The sequence below is a fragment of the Oncorhynchus nerka genome, linkage group LG15, assembly GCF_034236695.1.
Source record: "Oncorhynchus nerka isolate Pitt River linkage group LG15, Oner_Uvic_2.0, whole genome shotgun sequence".
Taxonomy (NCBI): domain Eukaryota; kingdom Metazoa; phylum Chordata; class Actinopteri; order Salmoniformes; family Salmonidae; genus Oncorhynchus; species Oncorhynchus nerka.
In genome coordinates this window covers 74,277,478-74,300,566 of record NC_088410.1, presented here as the reverse complement: position 1 = coordinate 74,300,566, position 23,089 = coordinate 74,277,478, and the positions used below count along the sequence as shown (strand labels likewise).

At 44.9% G+C, this 23,089-nt stretch overlaps 1 protein-coding gene across 4 annotated transcripts in view; it reads left to right on the top strand.

Annotated features, from left to right (window-relative positions):
- The window catches only part of LOC115143293 (rap1 GTPase-activating protein 1-like), a 73,393-nt gene that overhangs the window by 19,674 nt on the left and 30,630 nt on the right, over positions 1-23,089 (top strand). For 3 of the 4 annotated variants that reach the window (XM_065001894.1, XM_065001896.1, XM_065001895.1), the window contains exon 1: positions 22,384-22,724. In XM_065001894.1, coding sequence (XP_064857966.1) covers positions 22,638-22,724 — 87 coding nt within the window. In that variant the 5' untranslated portion in view covers positions 22,384-22,637. Of the gene's footprint in view, positions 1-5,191; positions 5,286-22,383; positions 22,725-23,089 lie in introns of those variants that run through there. The other variant, XM_029683541.2, reaches the window with a different exon arrangement.

Below are 23,089 nucleotides of genomic sequence, written 5' to 3'. Positions count from 1 at the left end.
TCTTGAACCATAGTATCGATCTGTTGATTGCACCAATAATTAGTGAATGTTTGCATTTAACATTACATTTACATTTAAGTCATTTAGCAGACGCTCTTATCCAGAGCGACTTACAAATTGGTGCATTCACCTTATGACATCCAGTGGAGCAGCCACTTTACAATAGTGCATCTAAATCTTTTAAGGGGGGTGAGAAGGATTACTTTATCCTATCCTAGGTATTCCTTAAAGAGGTGGGGTTTCAGGTGTCTCCGGAAGGTGGTGATTGACTCCGCTGTCCTGGCGTCGTGAGGGAGTTTGTTCCACCATTGGGGGGCCAGAGCAGCGAACAGTTTTGACTGGGCTGAGCGGGAACTGTACTTCCTCAGTGGTAGGGAGGCGAGCAGGCCAGAGGTGGATGAACGCAGTGCCCTTGTTTGGGTGTAGGGCCTGATCAGAGCCTGGAGGTACTGAGGTGCCGTTCCCCTCACAGCTCCGTAGGCAAGCACCATGGTCTTGTAGCGGATGCGAGCTTCAACTGGAAGCCAGTGGAGAGAGCGGAGGAGCGGGGTGACGTGAGAGAACTTGGGAAGGTTGAACACCAGACGGGCTGCGGCGTTCTGGATGAGTTGTAGGGGTTTAATGGCACAGGCAGGGAGCCCAGCCAACAGCGAGTTGCAGTAATCCAGACGGGAGATGACAAGTGCCTGGATTAGGACCTGCGCCGCTTCCTGTGTGAGGCAGGGTCGTACTCTGCGGATGTTGTAGAGCATGAACCTACAGGAACGGGCCACCGCCTTGATGTTAGTTGAGAACGACAGGGTGTTGTCCAGGATCACGCCAAGGTTCTTAGCGCTCTGGGAGGAGGACACAGTGGAGTTGTCAACCGTGATGGCGAGATCATGGAACGGGCAGTCCTTCCCCGGGAGGAAGAGCAGCTCCGTCTTGCCGAGGTTCAGCTTGAGGTGGTGATCCGTCATCCACACTGATATGTCTGCCAGACATGCAGAGATGCGATTCGCCACCTGGTCATCAGAAGGGGAAAGGAGAAGATTAATTGTGTGTCGTCTGCATAGCAATGATAGGAGAGACCATGTGAGGTTATGACAGAGCCAAGTGACTTGGTGTATAGCGAGAATAGGAGAGGGCCTAGAACAGAGCCCTGGGGGACACCAGTGGTGAGAGCACGTGGTGAGGAGACGGATTCTCGCCACGCCACCTGGTAGGAGCGACCTGTCAGGTAGGACGCAATCCAAGCGTGGGCCGCTCCGGAGATGCCCAACTCGGAGAGGGTGGAGAGGAGGATCTGATGGTTCACAGTATCGAAGGCAGCCGATAGGTCTAGAAGGATGAGAGCAGAGGAGAGAGAGTTAGCTTTAGCAGTGCGGAGCGCCTCCATGATACAGAGAAGAGCAGTCTCAGTTGAATGACTAGTCTTGAAACTTGACTGATTTGGATCAAGAAGGTCATTCTGAGAGAGATAGCGGGAGAGCTGGCCAAGGACGGCACGTTCAAGAGTTTTGGAGAGAAAAGAAAGAAGGGATACTGGTCTGTAGTTGTTGACATCGGAGGGATCGAGTGTAGGTTTTTTCTGAAGGGGTGCAACTCTCGCTCTCTTGAAGATGGAAGGGACGTAGCCAGCGGTCAGGGATGAGTTGATGAGCGAGGTGAGGTAAGGGAGAAGGTCTCCGGAAATGGTCTGGAGAAGAGAGGAGGGGATAGGGTCAAGCGGGCAGGTTGTTGGGCGGCCGGCCGTCACAAGACACGAGATTTCATCTGGAGAGAGAGGGGAGAAAGAGGTCAGAGCACAGGGTAGGGCAGTGTGAGCAGAACCAGCGGTGTCGTTTGACTTAGCAAACGAGGATCGGATGTCGTCGACCTTCTTTTCAAAATGGTTGACGAAGTCATCTGCAGAGAGGGAGGGGGAGGGGAAGGAGGATTCAGGAGGGAGGAGAAGGTGGCAAAGAGCTTCCTAGGGTTAGAGGCAGATGCTTGGAATTTAGAGTGGTAGAAAGTGGCTTTAGCAGCAGCGACAGAAGAGGAAAATGTAGAGAGGAGGGAGTGAAAGGATGCCAGGTCCGCAGGGAGGCGAGTTTTCCTCCATTTCCGCTCGGCTGCCCGGAGCCCTGTTCTGTGAGCTCGCAATGAGTCGTCGAGCCACGGAGCGGGAGGGGAGGACCGAGCCGGCCTGGAGGATAGGGGACATAGAGAGTCAAAGGATGCAGAAAGGGAGGAGAGGAGGGTTGAGGAGGCAGAATCAGGAGATAGGTTGGAGAAGGTTTGAGCAGAGGGAAGAGATGATAGGATGGAAGAGGAGAGAGTAGCGGGGGAGAGAGAGCGAAGGTTGGGACGGCGCGATACCCTCCGAGTAGGGGCAGTGTGGGAAGTGTTGGATGAGAGCGAGAGGGAAAAGGATACAAGGTAGTGGTCGGAGACTTGGAGGGGAGTTGCAATGAGGTTAGTGGAAGAACAGCATCTAGTAAAGATGAGGTCGAGCGTATTGCCTGCCTTGTGAGTAGGGGGGGAAGGTGAGAGGGAGAGGTCAAAAGAGGAGAGGAGTGGAAAGAAGGAGGCAGAGAGGAATGAGTCAAAGGTAGACGTGGGGAGGTTAAAGTCGCCCAGAACTGTGAGAGGTGAGCCGTCCTCAGGAAAGGAGCTTATCAAGGCATCAAGCTCATTGATGAACTCTCCGAGGGAACCTGGAGGGCGATAAATGATAAGGATGTGCCCTCCACATTGCAATCTTTTCAATCTTCTGCAGGAGATGTGTTGATACATTTGGACTGGTATGTATTATACCAAACAGGGAACACCTTACTGAGGATATTGAGCTATTGTCTTGGTGCAAACATGCTCTCTTACTCTCTCACTCTCTCACTCTTTCTTTGCCGCACAGGGACTAGAAAATGCATTTGTCATTCCTTTTTGTTGCAATATATGCAAACCAGTCCAGCTCATTTGTATTTCCAGGTATACTCCACACCCATCAGAGGAGTAGAGAGAGCTCATTTGCATCATCTTATCAGAGCCCATGACCCAGCAGTAATGTGTGGAGGAAGGCTTTTCAGGTTTAAAATGTTCTCCTTGACTAGAAGTTTCCACGGTGTGGGACACCCAAACGCACACACACACACACACACACACACACACACACACACACACACACACACACACACACACACACACACACACACACACACACACACACACACACACACACACACACACACAGCATTCATGGAAGTGGCATCTTAATCATATTGTGGTTGAAGGTTGGTGACCTCTTCACCGGGGGATATTTTTGGACAGCTGTATTATGTAATGGCATGACTCTCATTCTCTGATTCAGTTCTCCAGATTAGACCTGGACCAGGACATGCTCTCTCTCTGCCAATCACTCCTCTACTGCAGTATGTTAACTTATGGATGACTAGCTGCACCAATCACTTGTTTCACACAAAGTTCTGTCATTTAGGCCAGTGTCACTATTAAATAAAAATAGTTCAATAAAATAAATGTATAAGATTACTGTACGTAGTGCTAACTCGAGGTGCGCAAAACCATTGCTCTGCTCTGGATTTTTTTTAACATTCATAGTGTGGCAGGTGTCCCTGTAATTGGTATTGGGATGTGACACACTTGGGATAGTATTGTTACTGTCACCAGTCACACTGAGACCATCATCTCTTCTCTCTGTAAAGCTCACCCTTAGTGTTGAGATGATAACACACTCACTGGATGTGTGCTTTGTTTGGTGGCTCATTGATGGGTGCACACACACACACACACACACACACACACACACACACACACACACACACACACACACACACACACACACACACACACACACACACACACACACACACACACACATTCTGCTCCCGTAATCCGATCCATTAAGCAGGCTGTGTGTGTTCCTGGGGTGAGGTGACCAGTTGTCAGGCTGAACCCTCTGATCCCTCCCTGTGTAGTAGTGCCTGCTTTACCCAGCCGCCATCTAAACCAGCCTACTACCAGATGACAATGTGTCGTACTGTTGTAGGATGGAATAAGCACTGCAGGGCCCTGCTTTGTAGTGGGGCAATATTATGATGTGCCATGCTTTGGTTAAGAAAAGCATTTGAATTGAGCTCTCCGACATGATTGTGCAATGTTTTCATATAGAAGATATGAAATAATGCTGTTAAAGGAGTGTCTGCTCCAGGTCAACAGTGTGTTGTCAGTGATGTTCAGTGGTGTGCACTGCCGGTTTCTGAAGGGTTAATGGGCAGGGAACCCGTCAGCTGAGTAGAGCTGCAATTTAAGCATAACAACACCACCTGGTAAATAGGCTTATTGAACCTACAAACCACCCCCTGTTCCATGTGATTGAAAAGTATGCATGTGTATGTGTGTGTGTGTGCGTGCGTACCTGTGTGTGCGTATGTGAGAGAGAGAGATTTACATATTCTCAGCAGCTCACCTTCCCTGCCAGCCAGGTTGTTGTGCCAAGCCTTACTCCTTAATAGAATGCCTCCTACTTCAAGCCTCAGTGTGGTGCCCTCTGTTCAAGGTTCTGTGTATAGAAGGCTCTTCCATTTATTTAATATGGGCCGTTAAAAGCCTGACTGCCAGTCGATCCAGCAGTTGACTGCTTTGTGAGATGTTGTGTGAAGTAACATGTTTTGACTCAATCATACAGCTCTGGCCAGGCTGCTAATAAGATCTTGTCACCAGAGAAAACATGATCAGACAGAGGGAGGGAGGGAGGGATCATGTCCCTTTTCACTCTGTGTTGTTCAAACCAAAGAACAACCCAGTAATTTCAAATTCTATTTCAATGGTTCAGACATTCCAGTTGCCTGACAGCCCTAGTTATAGCCTGTCCTCACCACTTCACAGGCTCAGGAGACAACACTCTAGGCCAGTCGAGCAAGACAGAAAGACAATTATGGGTTAATCCCAAGTATTTACTGGGGAGAGACTGGAAAGACAGTCAGCTCGGTCACATCATCTACAGTGTGCTCCTCTCTTTAATGTGGTGAGGTCCAATCTCGCACCTCCGTGATTGCCAGAATTTACACTACCGTTTCTCTGATCTCTACCGGAGATGTTCAACTCAAAACCAACCAAACATGATTTTTCCAATGTAATCGACCCTAACCCTAACAGTAACCCATAATGTCATAATATATGTCAATAACTCAAACTTTTCCTTTGTGATTCACAGCAAACAGGATGGAAGGATACCTCGTATCTCTGACACACTAGAGCCCTTGCTGTCACACTCCCATCCTCCATATCGCGCTCGCTCGTTATCAAAGGTAGGAGCGGGCTCCAAGCCCCAACTGCACCCTGTCAGCTCAACCTTGACCTCTCAACTATTTTCACAAGTCTCTCTCGTGCTGTCTTTTTCTTTCCTCTTTTCTATTCAGCCCCACTCCTCCCTGTGTTGTTCTATTGCCCTACACTGTGTGCAGGTGAATGGCATCACCAATCAGACAGGGGTGGCAGTTAGCCTAGCGGTTAGAGCCTTTGTTACTGGAAGGTTGCTAGTTCTAATCCCCCATCCAACAAGGTGAAAAGAAAATCTGTCGATGTACCCTTGAGCAAGGCAAAATCAAAGTAATTATCAAGGGCCTATGATCTACTACTTTTAGATAAAATAATATATAGGTTGTTCCAACAGCCAAGGACAAAGCTTTTGTTTTATAGATGCTAGTAGGTGCTAGTAGGTGCTAGTAGGTGCACTTACAAGATGCTAGTAGGTGCACTTACAAAACACCTTAAATAATGATATGATACTGGGGGCTGAGGAATATAGAGAATGCTCTCAATTTTACACATAAATAAATATTTTAGCAAATTGTTTTGATTCTTGGGTCCCAGCTCATCACAGGTACATAGGGTCTCCTAAAGAATATCTGTGTCTCAAAAACCCACATCTACCCCTTACATTATGGAACTCGGGGGAATTGGAGTGTTAGAGTGAGGCAAAGAGAGATTCAGTGGTCTAGACACTGGTGGTCCGTCCTCAACCTCTGTAAACCTGCTGTCACTCACTCAGATGACTGATTCACTCTCTGTGGTTTTGGCTCATGGGAGTTCATTTATGCTGATCTACGAACCCAGGTGATGTGATTCGTTTGGACATGAGGAATATTCAATGATTAAATCTGCAGTAATGCACACATTTTTAGGTGAATGTCCTTGTCAAGAAGCTGTCAATGATATAATGCATTATGCATTATCTTGTAATATATGAACAAATTCAGCAGACTATAAATCATGGAGTTCTTCATCAATGTAGCTGTATCAGGTAAATGCCTTTGGTCCAGACTGTATTGCTGTAGTATCTAGGCATATTTTCACTGCTGTGTGCTGTGGCTTAGTGCCTTAGTACCTCAGCCTGCAGATTTTTCTCTGGTGGTGGTGGTGGTCCTGGAGACACTGCTGCCCACTGCATCAGTCAATCCCTCTGATGGAAGGATGTGTGGAGAGCAGAGCAGACCATACCAGAGCAGATGCTGTAGTGTAAATGTTGTGCTCTACCACTGCTGGCCAGAGGAAGGTCATGCAGGAGCCTGCCGCTGACGGCCACGATGAATGATGGATTTTCTCAGAGGACATGATTGGAGAGGAGTGGACGGTAGGTTGGCGTGGCCAAAACATTGGCAGGTCTCACCACAGGTAGAGGATGGGAAATTCAGATATCTGGTATTGGAGTGGTGGGGCGAGATGAAAGCTGTGATGGGGGCTATGAGTTATAGTGGTGATGGAATAGACCAGGGAATCAGGTCCATCTTCCTCAGCCCAGTTTGTCAGGTCCCTTCCATTATACTATGGGTTTGAAATCATCTGAAATAGTTTGGAATAGCTGAAAGTGTCAAGTCCTTTTATGCAACAGCCTTATAGTGGTCGTAGTCATTGATTTGTGGTCAATAGGGTCAGTGTAAGTGCTGTCATAACGTTGCCCTGTTGGGTGAGATTTATGACCATCCCATAAATACCTTCCCCCCTTTTCTCTTCACTCTACAGAATGGACTCTTGGAAAGCCCTGTGTTACCTCAGTGAAAGTATGGCACCATCAAAAGGTTGAGGAAAGAACAATATTTCCCTTTCTCAACCAGTTGAAAATGTCCGTTGGTACTTAAAGAATATGATGTCTGATCAGTTGTTGTCTGTCTTTATCTGATGATAGGATGACATAAATTGTATCTTGGAAACTCTACACATTCTAGTTATCAGATTCACATGGAATTGTTGTGCAATTTAAATGTTTAAATGTGAAACTATTTGTGAAAAGATTAAATGTAATTTTAGCCTCCTAAATAAGAGAATTGTTTCATAGTAAAACGTAGGCCCACTCAGTGGCCATGCCCAAGTGAACAGACATTGGTTGAGAACTATGAAACATGCCCTTCTCCCTCCAGTACAAAAGCCCGTTGACGCAAGTCAAACCTTGTTACCGATGATGTGAGGACTGGTGTCCATACGTTTAAAAGGGCTCATTTCAACTACAACCGAACAAAATGAACATTTAGTTCCATAAATGTTAAGACTGCTACCCTAAGCTTTAAAAGTGTGAATTTCAACATGAAGGTGACGATCACCACACTGGAATGGTGAATTTCGACTAGACCAGCCAGAGTACAGCGCGAGCTGATTAAGGCAACTTGGTATGATCTTTGAACGTTTATTCACTAAAGAAGAAGTGATACATTCTAGATGTTGAGTTATCAGCTGCAGCTGTAAACATACGTGGCCTAGAAAAGGACAGACAATCTCAGAAGAACGACAGGGTATTTTAACTTATCCACTCTACAACACAACGACCAGAAAGATTCTTCAAAGGACAATGGCGATCTCTGCTGGGTAAACCAGTCTTCCATCTTTGACCCATCTATCGAGGCGCAGCTCAGAGTAAATATATATATCTTGCATTTTCCTCTTCCGAATGGGTGGTTATTAGAATGCGTAAGACTCTGTATTTACTGTAGCATAGCGTCTCAAGGTCCGATAGAGATTCAATCCCTTTGTCCCTCAGTCTTCCCGCTCTTTCATTCAAACCCAACCCCCTTCCTTTGTGTAACCAGCCGTCATATCGGGTTAGCCCGCTAGGGGCTTTTCATGACATGATTAGTAATTGATGTGTGATCTCTCCTGTGCATATAAATATATACAGTATGTAATTCTGTGTGATTATTTAGGTATTTGTAAATAAATAAGACAATTTGTGTATTGCTGATTTAACCTATTAGCTAGGGTTCGTGCAGATAACCAAGTATTTACGACAATCAGAATGAGACCGATCGAGGTGACGATCGAATAATTGACTGCTTTTGATATAAAAGATCTTCAGATCTTTAAGAGAGTGGATTCAGGAGATAACCACTCTATATAAATGAATGCTTCCGTGGTGCCCCAGGTTATTAATGGTATAATTGTTGCATGGTTTCATTCAATCACGTAATCAATTAATCGATTTCATAAAATAGCATGTCATATCATTTAATCATAGTCAGACACGACAGTGCTCGATAATTAATTGATATCAGATAAGCCTCAGCGACTGTCTCTCCCTCCAGCCTGGTATTATACATATTTCTAAGCACCTCCAAGACATATGATACCTACTAATATTCTAGTTACTTTAGACAGAAACAAAAGTAGTGAGGTTGGTCGCAGAGGATGTTTAGGCGTATACTGCGACCGTCTAGCAATCCAAAGGTTGTGCGTTTGAGTCATGTCGGGGACAACTGTAGAATTTTTATTTAACCCTTCCCATAACCCTGATTCTAACCTTAACCCAATTAATCTAGGCCTTGGGCCGTGAGGCGCCTTCTCACTGAGCTCCACCAAGCTGTTTTATTTAGGGTATGGGGAGTGTCATGCCACTCAAACAGACCAGATCTGGTAATTAATACATATAAAATATGCATAGCGTTAGGCTCCCAGGCCAGGGAGGCAGCAAAAGTGATTCAGTGGGAGAGAGGCTCGTTATTGCATCTATTCTAGAGCACTAACCTGGAGTGTTTAAATCAAAGGACTCGTAAAAGGAAATTAAGGTAACGTGTACTTGGAGTCTCAATATGATGGTGGGGCTTGAGAAAGAGTGCTGTGATCTGTTCACTATGCTGTCTGGTTATTACTTCTCTCTTATTAATTTGCCCAAATCCCTTCTCTCTGTGAATACATGGTTTCCATTTTAAGCTACATTGTGCAGTAGACAGACAGCGAGCTGAGATTTGAGTAGTTTCTACTTCATTTTAACATTACCTATGCAGGGTATTTCACTTCCCATCACATCTAGTGGAGAATCGTAACTTCATCTTAGGTCAAATTTTCACACTGTGCATGGATGTCAATGGGAAGCATGGCTTTGACCACAAAGCTAGCATGACTCAGTCTACCCATGTCATTGCGTTTGTGTGTAGGCTACTTTAAATGGTAATACAGATTTGTTGTCTCAGTGTGTTTCAATATCAAATGTTTGCTGTATGTCACCCTGTAGCCTTTGTTGTTCCACAACACCTCAAACATTTGTACACATCTTTGCAATATCAACAGGATTGACCTTCTTTAGGATATTAATGCTGAACAAAGGTTTGGTTATGTGTGTTCTCCTACAAAATCCAACTTAGTCTGCTGCCATTTTTGTAAATGTACACTTCACTCAAAGCTCTTCACACAACAGAAAGTCCTTTACAGTAAAGCCTCCATTTTATTTAACAAAGGACATCAATCTGTATTATAAGTTTAAAGTGGCATAAATACAGTGCCTTAAAGTATTCAGACCTCATTTGTCAGCGATTACAGCATCGAGTCTTCTTGGGTATGACGCTACAAGATTGGCACACCTGTATTTGGAGAGTTTCTCACATTCTTCTCTGCAGATCCTCTCAAGCTGTCAGGCTGGATGGGAAGCTTTGTTGCACAGCTATTTTCATGTCTCTCCAGAGATGTTCGATCGGGTTCAAGTCCGGAATCTGGCTGGGCCACTCAAGGACATTCAGAGAATTTTCCAAAAGCCCTCCTGCGTTGTCTTGGCTGTGTGCTTAGGGTTGTTGTCCTGTTGGAAGGTAAACTTTTGCCCCAGTCTGAGGTCCTGAGAGGTCTGGAGCAGGTTTTCATCAAGGATCTCTCTGTACTTTGCTCTGTTCATCTTTGCCTCGATCTTGACTAATCTCCCAGTCCCTCCCTCTGAAAAACATCCCCACAGCATGATAATGCCACCATCATGCTTCACCGTAGGGATGGTGCCAGGTTTCCTTTATTTTTTTATTTAATCTTTATTTAACCAGGTAGGCTAGTTGAAAACGAGTTCTCATTTACAACTGCGACCTGGCCAAGATAAAGCAAAGCAGTTCGACACGTACGACAACACTGAGTTACACATGGAATAAACAAACATACAGTCAATTTTATAGTAGAAAAAAATCTATATACATTGTGTGCAAATGAGGTTAGATAAGGTAGGTAAGGCAATAAATGGGCCATGGTGGCAAATTAATTACAATATAGCAATTAAACACTGGAGTGATTGACGTGCAGAAGATGAATGTGCAAGTAGAGATACTGGGGTGCAAAGGCGCAAGATAAATAAATAAATACAGTATGGGGATGAGGTAGTTGGATGGGCTATTTACAAATGGGCTATGTACAGGTGCAGTGATATGTGAGCTGCTCTGACAGCTGGTGCTTAAAGTTAGTGAGGGAGATATGAGTCTCCAGCTTAATTGATTTTTGCAGTTTGTTCCAGTCATTGGCAGCAGAGAACTGGAAGGAAAGGCGGCCAAACTGAGGAATTGACTTTGGGGGTGACCAGTGAAATATACCTTCTGAAGCGCATGCTACGGGTGAGTGCTGTTTTGGTGACCATTGAGCTGAGATAAGGCGGGGCTTTACCTAGCAGAGGCTTGTAGATGACCTGAAGCCAGTGGGTTTGGCGATGAGTATGAAGCAAGGGCCAGCCAACGAGAGCATACATGTCGCAGTGGTCGGTAGTATATGGGGCTTTGGTGACAAAACGGATGGCACTGTGATAGACTGCATCCAATTTGTTGAGTAGAGTGTTGGAGGCTATTTTGTAAATGACATCGCCGAAGTCGAGGATCGTAGGATGGTCAGTTTTACAAGGGTTTGTTTGGCAGCATGAGTGAAGGATGCTTTGTTGCAAAATAGGAAGCCAATTCTAGATTTCATTTTGGATTGGAGATGCTTAATGTGAGTCTGGAAGGAGAGTTTACAGTCTAACCAGTTGTAGTTGTCCACATATTTGTCCACATATTCTAAGTCAGAACCATCCAGAGTTGTGATGCTGGACGGGCAGGCAGCGATCGGTTGAAGAGCATGCATTTAGTTTCACTAGCATTTAAGAGCAGCTGGAGGCCACGGAATGAGAGTTGTATGGCATTGAAGCTCGTCTGGAGGTTGGTTAACACAGTGTCCAAAGAAGGGCCAGAAGTATACAGAATGGTGTCGTCTGCGTAGAGGAGGATCAGAGAATCACCAGCAGCAAGAGCGACATCATTGATATATACAGAGAAGAGAGTCGGCCTGAGAATTGAACCCTGTTGCACCCCCATAGAGACTGCCAGAGGTCCGGACAACAGGCCCTCCAATTTGACACACTGAACTCTATCAGAGAAGTAGATGGTGAACCAGGCGAGAAACCAGATTGCATAGCGGAGAAGGTACGGTGGGATTCAAAATGGTCAGTAATCTGTTTGTTAACTTGGCTTTCGAAGACCTTATAAAGGCAGGATAGGATAGTCTGTAACAGGATGGCCGGAGTGTTAAGCATGTCCCAGTTTAGGCCACCTAGCAGCACTAGCTCTGGAGATAGATGGGGGGCAATCAATTCATATATGGTGTCCAGGGCACAGCTGGGGGCAGAAGGTGGTCTATAGCAAGCGGCAACGGTGAGAGACTTGTTTCTGGAAAGGTGGATTTTTTAAAGTAGAAGCTCGAATTGTTTGGGTACAGACCTGGATAGTAAGACAGAACTATGCAGGCTATCTCTGCAGTAGATTTCAACTCAGCCCCCTTTGGCAGTTCTATCTTGTCGGAAAATGTTAAAGTTAGGATGGATATTTCAGGTTTTTGGTGGTCTTCCTAAGCCAGGATTCAGACATGGCTAGGACATCCTGGTTGGCAGAGTGTGCTAAAGCAGTGACTAAAACAAACTTAGGGAGGAGGCTTCTAATATTAACATGCATGAAACCAAGGCTTATACGGTTACAGAAGTCAACAAATGAGAGCGCCTGGGGAATGGGAGTGGAGCTAGGCACTGCAGGGCCCGGATTAACCTCTATATCACCAGAGGAACGGAGGAGTAGGATAAGGGTATGGCTAAAGGCTATAAGAACTGGTCGTCTAGTACGTTCGGAACAGGGAGTAGAAGGAGCAGGTTTCTGGGCGTGATAGAATAGATTCAAGGCATAATGTACAGACGAAGGTATGGTAGGATGTGAATACAGTGGAGTTAAACCTAGGCATTGAGTGATGATGAAAGAGATATTGTCTCTAGAAACATCATTTAAACCAGGTGATGTCACCGCATGTGTGGAGGTGGAACTAAAGGGTTAGCTAAGGCATATTGAGCAGGGCTAGAGGCTCTACAGTGAAATAATACAATAATCACTAACCAGAACAGCAATGGACAAGGCATATTGACATTAGTGAGAGGCATGCGTAGCCGAGTGATCATAGGAGTCCAGTGTGTAGTTAGGCTGGCTGGAGACACAGTGATTCAGACAGCTCACGGGCCGGGGCATGCAAGCTAGCAGAAGGGCCTTAAGAGGGACGTCGTGACGGAGGAAGTCTGTTATAGCCTCCTCATGCGGAACCTCCCCGTGCTGTTACGTCGGTAGTCCAGTCGTGATGAATAAGCAGTGCTCCGTGTAGTAAAAGGGGTCCAGGCCAATTGGCAAAATAGTTAAAGTGGCCCAAGAAATTGGCCGATGGACCTATTCAGCTAACAGTCCGATATGCTCTAGATGGGCATTCAAGGGTCGTCGCAACGTAGTAGCCAGGTGAAGAACCCCCGGGCGGATTACGTCGGTAGTCCAGTCGTGAAGGATCGGCAGGTCTCCAGAACGGCAGGAAAAGGGTTCCAGGTCAATTGGTTAAATATGTAATGTAGCCCAGGAGTGGCTGATGGACCTCTTCAGCTAGCTGGGAGATGGCCCTAGCATGGGCTAGCTGCAATGATCCAGGTGAAAAGGTTCAGAACTTGCGTTTGGAATCCGGTGATATGGAGAGAAAATAAGTCCGGTATGCTCAGGTTTGAATTGCGTTGTGCAAACTGGCGAGAGTTTTCCTAGCTAAAGGTTAGCTGATGACCGCTAGCAGTGGTTAGCTGACTTCTAGCTAGTAGCTAGTTAGCTGGCTAGCTTCTGTTGGGGTTCCGGTTCAGAAGTAAAGAAAAATACTTTAGAAAATGCAGATCCACACCACATTGGGTGAGGCGGGTTGCAGGAGAGTATTTTGAAGTTGAGGTTTAGAAAAATATAAGAAGATATGCGAAGAAAAAATATATTAAAATATATATACATGGGACACGACAAGACGAGGACAAAGACGTGTGACTGCTACGCCATCTTGAGTATACATGCACTGTCAACTGTGGGAACTTTATATAGACAGGTGTATGCCTTTCCAAATCATATCCAATCCATTGAATTTACCACAGGTGGACTCTAATCAAGTTGTATAAACATCTCGAGGATGATCAATGGAAACAGGATGCACCTGAGCTCAATTTTGAGTCTCACTGCAATGGTCTGAATACTTCTGTACATTTCTAAAAATCTGTTTTTGCTTTGTCATTATGGGTTATTGTGTGTAGATTGCTGACGATTTTATTTGATCCATTTCAGAATAAGGCTGTAACTGTGGAAAAAGTAAATGAGTCTGAATAATTTCAGAAGGCACTGTGTAGCCTCCTCATCACAGAACCTCAGATCTCTCCCTGCTAGAGTGTTTTGCCCATTGATTTCTCTCTGCTGAAATCAATTTTGGTGGAAGAACTGATAGTGTTTCTCATTGTATAAATGCAGACCATTATAAAATGGGTCCAATCTGTTTTCATTGAGAGGTTCCTGAAATGTGTTTCCCTGTGGTATGAAATAGGGCAGTATTGGTTGGACATGTGATAGTGGGAGAGTACCTCCGAGATGAGGAGTTCCACAGTGTACACTTTACATAATAATACAACTACTCTTCCCCTATCCTCCCTCTCACTCTTTCTCTTCCTCTTATTAAAACATGTCATCCAACATACTACACAATGACTACCCTTCTTTCTGTTCTGAAAGTTGAAAAGATGAGATGATGAGACCCTGATCTCAGACCCTGGACCTGGCTGTGTCAGCAGACCCTCTCTGGCCTCCTGCAGCCTGCTGACTCCTCTCAGACCCGGCCCATGAAAACTTTCACAGGGTCATTAAAGGCCCCTGAAGAGATGTGCTGTGTCAATAAAGGAACAAGGAGGGTCTTCCTGTAACATCAAGGTCTTTACAGAGCAGTTTATACACGTTATTCAGACTTAAAGGTAGACTTACTTTACTTCTGCATTGTAAAGGCTTTGAGCACAGACTACTCTGAGAGAGAGAGAGAGAGAGAGAGAGAGAGAGAGAGAACAATATGCTTACCATATGAAAGGGTAAAAAAGAGAAGTCCACAAAGCGAGAGAGGAGGTGGAGAAACGCTTTTCCTTGAAAACAGACAGAGTGTGTGAGAAGAGGAAGGGAGGGATGAGGATCTTTACAGTCAGGCACATGCTCACACAGATATAGTACATACAGACCTATACAAACCCATGCATTCTAATGGGCATGCAGACCTGTTAAGAGACCTGAGACGCAGCAGTTCTTGTCTTGTATTTAGGGGCAGTAGAATACAGAGTGTAAAGTGACAGTAGTAGTTAGACCTCTGACACTCCTCTGGTCAATATACACACAGAAACAAATATACCCATACTCTGTTTTTGGAGTCGGAGTTTTGGAGTTATGAGTGACTTCAGGATGACTAAGAGTGGCCATGTGTTCCTCAGTCCTTCGGTTATTACATGGGGCCAGAGGAGAGGACACAGTGATGTAAGTATTCATTCTTACTGTTGTATATGAGTAAGAGATAATGTAGTGCAGATAACTGTGATCTTAGGTATCTTACAGTGTAGTGTTGTAAATCCACATCTGTTCACCATTACTCTGTTGCAGTCAGAACAGCTGTTCGTTACTTGAAGGCACAGCTGTGTCTCTTACTGTTAGTCTTATCACCTATATTAATGTGTAATTTCTCATGTGGACAGAGATTGGTTTTGGTAGGACTCTGTTTCCAGTAGCCACAGTGACAGTGGAGATGCTAGGAAAGGAGATCATTAGATCAGGGTCAGTCTTTACCGCTGTTTCCAGTCCCATCACTTTTACTCGTTACCATGGCAGTACCTCTCAATGGTACCTCTCAATTTGTCTCTGGCAGAGAGTTCAGTCACCCCACATGTGTAGGTTACTACTGCACTCACATTTTTGATAAAGGAGTTGGTGAGGTGAATATTTGTGTTTGGAAAACAGTAATATTTCTGTTTTTGGTTCTGATCCTCACTGACCGTGTTAGTTTGCACTCGTTTGCTTTCAAGGCAGCAGCAGGATCGGCCAGCGTATCATATGACACTGTTTGTTCACACGGTGAACCATGGGTTATTAAAACAAGCCAGTGTTGGTCAGTATGTGTGAATGTGCCCAAACAGTAGATTTCGGTGTACCCGTAGTAAATTCATGTTGTCATGTGGAAACATTAGCTTGACACCCCAGTCCACTTGTGTTACATGGTACAGAGAGTGCCTCACTGGGCTGTCATTGGCAATCTCACCCAATAGCACAGAGTCTTTAATTGGTAACTTCCTAGTCCATGCATTGTGGTCAGGATGGAACTGCCCAGCATCAGGATAGCGGGCATTGTGGAGAACAGCTGCCTGGCTGTGGGTATTCCTTCTCTTACTTTATATGAGTGTCCCTTATCTTGAATAGAGTAGATCCTCAGGCCTCAGTAGAGTTCAACTGCTTGACAGCGGGTATCCTTTCTCTTCATGAGTTCTCATATTTTTACATTTGAGTCATTTAGCAGATGCTCTTATCCAGAGATAGTAGTAGGGTTAAGTGCCTTGCTCAACGGCACAATGATATATTTTTCACCTAGTCAGCTCAGGGATTTGAACCAGCGATCTTTCAGTTACTGGCCCAATAGTCTCAACCGCTAGGCTGCCACTACCTTATCTGGGATAAAATTGATTATGCCGTTAATGGGAGCTGATAGTGAATGGAGTTTGTAATGAGGCTACAGCACTTGTGTTGATTTTTGGTTAAAGGAGTATGGAAGTTATGTATCTTTGGCTCACTTCCTGCAGGACTTGTACAGTAGACTACTATTGATTAGAAATTAACAGAGATGACAGATGGAGGGTACTATTAGATCCAGTTTGTAAACCCATGCATCTCATTTGTTTTCATTTTCAGACTAATATCTCCTCTCCCCATTCCGTGTTGATCTAATGGGCTAAGTGTGTTACAGTCACGCATCAATACATCCTGAGTGTACAGAGTTAGCTGCCTGCCTGAGACTGTGTGTTAAGGTGGTTAGTGGCTGTTTGCAACCTTAATATTCCCTCCCCGCCTTTAGAGGCACTGGGCTTCACCCTGCCTGCTCCTTCAGAGGAGAATATCATTGTTTCCAGGCAATTGTTTTCGTTAGGAGCGATTCAGTGAGTCGTAAATGGAGCCTCAGTGAGGGTGATGGTGTGCTCGGGGGGTGTGACTGGCCTGGGAAAGAAGAACAACACATTGATGCCAAGGAGCATGCAGTCAGAGGCTGGTTGTAATGTAAAGAGGGCTTGGATCAACTACACTCCCAGCTCCACATCCACGAATGTGTTGAGATGAACACAATAAAAATCTCATGTGAAGAAGACTGTAGAGCCAGCATATTTCACCAACCAGTAAACCGCTCTCCTTCTTCGATCTGTCTCTCTCTCCCTCAGACATCAGACCTATTTGCAATGATCGAGAGGATGCAGGTACTGTAAGTTGTCTGAGATCTCTGCTGTATACTTTACTCACTGCTTTGTCTTCTTTGTAGTTTCAATTTGTTTTCAGTTTACTATTCTTGTGGGTACTTCTGGTTAAACACACACACACACACACACACACACACACACACACACACACACACACACACACACACACACACACACACACACACACACACACACACACACACCCTATTTTCCCTAAACCCTAACCCATACCTTAACCCTAACCCAAAACCTAACCTTAACCCTAAACCTAACCCTAGCTCCTAACAATAAAATGAACCCTAGCTCCTAACCCTAACCCTAAATCTAATTCTAACACTAATTCTAACCATAAACCCCTAGAAATAACATTTGACCTTGTGAGGACTAACAAAATGTCCCCCAGTTGGTCAAATGTTTAAACACACACACTGTTTAGTAATTAGAATCCATAGAGCAGCTTTAAGTGATACAGTCTACTGTGTGCTCACCCCTCCTCTCCATAGCATTTCCTGTGTCGTCTGTTGCTGTCTCTCTTGTTGCCCTCTTATGTTGCTGTCTCTTAGTATTCTATGTTGCTTTCTCTTGTCTACCCTCCTCTCTCGTCCTGTCCCAGTTGTAAAAAGTGTGAAAGTAAATAATTGTTTTAATAGTAATTTCACAGGCTTTTTCACCTCACCTGCAAATTCTTTGTAAACCATGTTTAACTTTTCACTGTCTGTATTTCACCTGTTATTATTCCTGTAAATAAATCAAACTAAATAAAATCTATAGAGCAACTTCAAGTGATACATTCTTACGTGTGCTCAACCCACCTTGTTCTCTCTCCATCTGCCCTCTTCTGTCACCTTCTCTGCTTCTTGTCTGTTGGTGTCTGTGTCTTGTATGTTGCTGTCTCAGGTTCTTGTTTGTTACTGTCTCCTGTGTCTATCCTCTTCTGTTATGGCCCGTTCTGTTCTTCCGGTGTCTCTCTCCAACACCTATTCTTCTGTTGCTGTCTCTGTGTTTTATAGTAGAAAAAAATCTATATACATTGTGTGCAAATGAGGTTAGATAAGGTAGGTAAGGCAATAAATGGGCCATGGTGGCAAATTAATTACAATATAGCAATTAAACACTGGAGTGATTGACGTGCAGAAGATGAATGTGCAAGTAGAGATACTGGGGTGCAAAGGCGCAAGATAAATAAATAAATACAGTATGGGGATGAGGTAGTTGGATGGGCTATTTACAAATGGGCTATGTACAGGTGCAGTGATATGTGAGCTGCTCTGACAGCTGGTGCTTAAAGTTAGTGAGGGAGATATGAGTCTCCAGCTTAATTGATTTTTGCAGTTTGTTCCAGTCATTGGCAGCAGAGAACTGGAAGGAAAGGCGGCCAAACTGAGGAATTGACTTTGGGGGTGACCAGTGAAATATACCTTCTGAAGCGCATGCTACGGGTGAGTGCTGTTTTGGTGACCATTGAGCTGAGATAAGGCGGGGCTTTACCTAGCAGAGGCTTGTAGATGACCTGAAGCCAGTGGGTTTGGCGATGAGTATGAAGCAAGGGCCAGCCAACGAGAGCATACATGTCGCAGTGGTCGGTAGTATATGGGGCTTTGGTGACAAAACGGATGGCACTGTGATAGACTGCATCCAATTTGTTGAGTAGAGTGTTGGAGGCTATTTTGTAAATGACATCGCCGAAGTCGAGGATCGTAGGATGGTCAGTTTTACAAGGGTTTGTTTGGCAGCATGAGTGAAGGATGCTTTGTTGCAAAATAGGAAGCCAATTCTAGATTTCATTTTGGATTGGAGATGCTTAATGTGAGTCTGGAAGGAGAGTTTACAGTCTAACCAGTTGTAGTTGTCCACATATTTGTCCACATATTCTAAGTCAGAACCATCCAGAGTTGTGATGCTGGACGGGCAGGCAGCGATCGGTTGAAGAGCATGCATTTAGTTTCACTAGCATTTAAGAGCAGCTGGAGGCCACGGAATGAGAGTTGTATGGCATTGAAGCTCGTCTGGAGGTTGGTTAACACAGTGTCCAAAGAAGGGCCAGAAGTATACAGAATGGTGTCGTCTGCGTAGAGGAGGATCAGAGAATCACCAGCAGCAAGAGCGACATCATTGATATATACAGAGAAGAGAGTCGGCCTGAGAATTGAACCTGTTGCACCCCCATAGAGACTGCCAGAGGTCCGGACAACAGGCCCTCCAATTTGACACACTGAACTCTATCAGAGAAGTAGATGGTGAACCAGGCGAGAAACCAGATTGCATAGCGGAGAAGGTACGGTGGGATTCAAAATGGTCAGTAATCTGTTTGTTAACTTGGCTTTCGAAGACCTTATAAAGGCAGGATAGGATAGTCTGTAACAGGATGGCCGGAGTGTTAAGCATGTCCCAGTTTAGGCCACCTAGCAGCACTAGCTCTGGAGATAGATGGGGGGCAATCAATTCATATATGGTGTCCAGGGCACAGCTGGGGGCAGAAGGTGGTCTATAGCAAGCGGCAACGGTGAGAGACTTGTTTCTGGAAAGGTGGATTTTTTAAAGTAGAAGCTCGAATTGTTTGGGTACAGACCTGGATAGTAAGACAGAACTATGCAGGCTATCTCTGCAGTAGATTTCAACTCAGCCCCCTTTGGCAGTTCTATCTTGTCGGAAAATGTTAAAGTTAGGATGGATATTTCAGGTTTTTTGGTGGTCTTCCTAAGCCAGGATTCAGACATGGCTAGGACATCCTGGTTGGCAGAGTGTGCTAAAGCAGTGACTAAAACAAACTTAGGGAGGAGGCTTCTAATATTAACATGCATGAAACCAAGGCTTATACGGTTACAGAAGTCAACAAATGAGAGCGCCTGGGGAATGGGAGTGGAGCGAGGCACTGCAGGGCCCGGATTAACCTCTATATCACCAGAGGAACGGAGGAGTAGGATAAGGGTATGGCTAAAGGCTATAAGAACTGGTCGTCTAGTACGTTCGGAACAGGGAGTAGAAGGAGCAGGTTTCTGGGCGTGATAGAATAGATTCAAGGCATAATGTACAGACGAAGGTATGGTAGGATGTGAATACAGTGGAGTTAAACCTAGGCATTGAGTGATGATGAAAGAGATATTGTCTCTAGAAACATCATTTAAACCAGGTGATGTCACCGCATGTGTGGAGGTGGAACTAAAGGGTTAGCTAAGGCATATTGAGCAGGGCTAGAGGCTCTACAGTGAAATAATACAATAATCACTAACCAGAACAGCAATGGACAAGGCATATTGACATTAGTGAGAGGCATGCGTAGCCGAGTGATCATAGGAGTCCAGTGTGTAGTTAGGCTGGCTGGAGACACAGTGATTCAGACAGCTCACGGGCCGGGGCATGCAAGCTAGCAGAAGGGCCTTAAGAGGGACGTCGTGACGGAGGAAGTCTGTTATAGCCTCCTCATGCGGAACCTCCCCGTGCTGTTACGTCGGTAGTCCAGTCGTGATGAATAAGCAGTGCTCCGTGTAGTAAAAGGGGTCCAGGCCAATTGGCAAAATAGTTAAAGTGGCCCAAGAAATTGGCCGATGGACCTATTCAGCTAACAGTCCGATATGCTCTAGATGGGCATTCAAGGGTCGTCGCAACGTAGTAGCCAGGTGAAGAACCCCCTCGGGCGGATTACGTCGGTAGTCCAGTCGTGAAGGATCGGCAGGTCTCCAGAACGGCAGGAAAAGGGTTCCAGGTCAATTGGTTAAATATGTAATGTAGCCCAGGAGTGGCTGATGGACCTCTTCAGCTAGCTGGGAGATGGCCCTAGCATGGGCTAGCTGCAATGATCCAGGTGAAAAGGTTCAGAACTTGCGTTTGGAATCCGGTGATATGGAGAGAAAATAAGTCCGGTATGCTCAGGTTTGAATTGCGTTGTGCAAACTGGCGAGAGTTTTCCTAGCTAAAGGTTAGCTGATGACCGCTAGCAGTGGTTAGCTGACTTCTAGCTAGTAGCTAGTTAGCTGGCTAGCTTCTGTTGGGGTTCCGGTTCAGAAGTAAAGAAAAATACTTTAGAAAATGCAGATCCACACCACATTGGGTGAGGCGGGTTGCAGGAGAGTATTTTGAAGTTGAGGTTTAGAAAAATATAAGAAGATATGCGAAGAAAAAATATATTAAAATATATATACATGGGACACGACAAGACGAGGACAAAGACGTGTGACTGCTATGCCATCTTGAGTATACATGCACTGTCAACTGTGGGAACTTTATATAGACAGGTGTATGCCTTTCCAAATCATATCCAATCCATTGAATTTACCACAGGTGGACTCTAATCAAGTTGTATAAACATCTCGAGGATGATCAATGGAAACAGGATGCACCTGAGCTCAATTTTGAGTCTCACTGCAATGGTCTGAATACTTCTGTACATTTCTAAAAATCTGTTTTTGCTTTGTCATTATGGGTTATTGTGTGTAGATTGCTGACGATTTTATTTGATCCATTTCAGAATAAGGCTGTAACTGTGGAAAAAGTAAATGAGTCTGAATAATTTCAGAAGGCACTGTGTAGCCTCCTCATCACAGAACCTCAGATCTCTCCCTGCTAGAGTGTTTTGCCCATTGATTTCTCTCTGCTGAAATCAATTTTGGTGGAAGAACTGATAGTGTTTCTCATTGTATAAATGCAGACCATTATAAAATGGGTCCAATCTGTTTTCATTGAGAGGTTCCTGAAATGTGTTTCCCTGTGGTATGAAATAGGGCAGTATTGGTTGGACATGTGATAGTGGGAGAGTACCTCCGAGATGAGGAGTTCCACAGTGTACACTTTACATAATAATACAACTACTCTTCCCCTATCCTCCCTCTCACTCTTTCTCTTCCTCTTATTAAAACATGTCATCCAACATACTACACAATGACTACCCTTCTTTCTGTTCTGAAAGTTGAAAAGATGAGATGATGAGACCCTGATCTCAGACCCTGGACCTGGCTGTGTCAGCAGACCCTCTCTGGCCTCCTGCAGCCTGCTGACTCCTCTCAGACCCGGCCCATGAAAACTTTCACAGGGTCATTAAAGGCCCCTGAAGAGATGTGCTGTGTCAATAAAGGAACAAGGAGGGTCTTCCTGTAACATCAAGGTCTTTACAGAGCAGTTTATACACGTTATTCAGACTTAAAGGTAGACTTACTTTACTTCTGCATTGTAAAGGCTTTGAGCACAGACTACTCTGAGAGAGAGAGAGAGAGAGAGAGAGAGAGAGAGAGAGAGAACAATATGCTTACCATATGAAAGGGTAAAAAAGAGAAGTCCACAAAGCGAGAGAGGAGGTGGAGAAACGCTTTTCCTTGAAAACAGACAGAGTGTGTGAGAAGAGGAAGGGAGGGATGAGGATCTTTACAGTCAGGCACATGCTCACACAGATATAGTACATACAGACCTATACAAACCCATGCATTCTAATGGGCATGCAGACCTGTTAAGAGACCTGAGACGCAGCAGTTCTTGTCTTGTATTTAGGGGCAGTAGAATACAGAGTGTAAAGTGACAGTAGTAGTTAGACCTCTGACACTCCTCTGGTCAATATACACACAGAAACAAATATACCCATACTCTGTTTTGGAGTCGGAGTTTTGGAGTTATGAGTGACTTCAGGATGACTAAGAGTGGCCATGTGTTCCTCAGTCCTTCGGTTATTACATGGGGCCAGAGGAGAGGACACAGTGATGTAAGTATTCATTCTTACTGTTGTATATGAGTAAGAGATAATGTAGTGCAGATAACTGTGATCTTAGGTATCTTACAGTGTAGTGTTGTAAATCCACATCTGTTCACCATTACTCTGTTGCAGTCAGAACAGCTGTTCGTTACTTGAAGGCACAGCTGTGTCTCTTACTGTTAGTCTTATCACCTATATTAATGTGTAATTTCTCATGTGGACAGAGATTGGTTTTGGTAGGACTCTGTTTCCAGTAGCCACAGTGACAGTGGAGATGCTAGGAAAGGAGATCATTAGATCAGGGTCAGTCTTTACCGCTGTTTCCAGTCCCATCACTTTTACTCGTTACCATGGCAGTACCTCTCAATGGTACC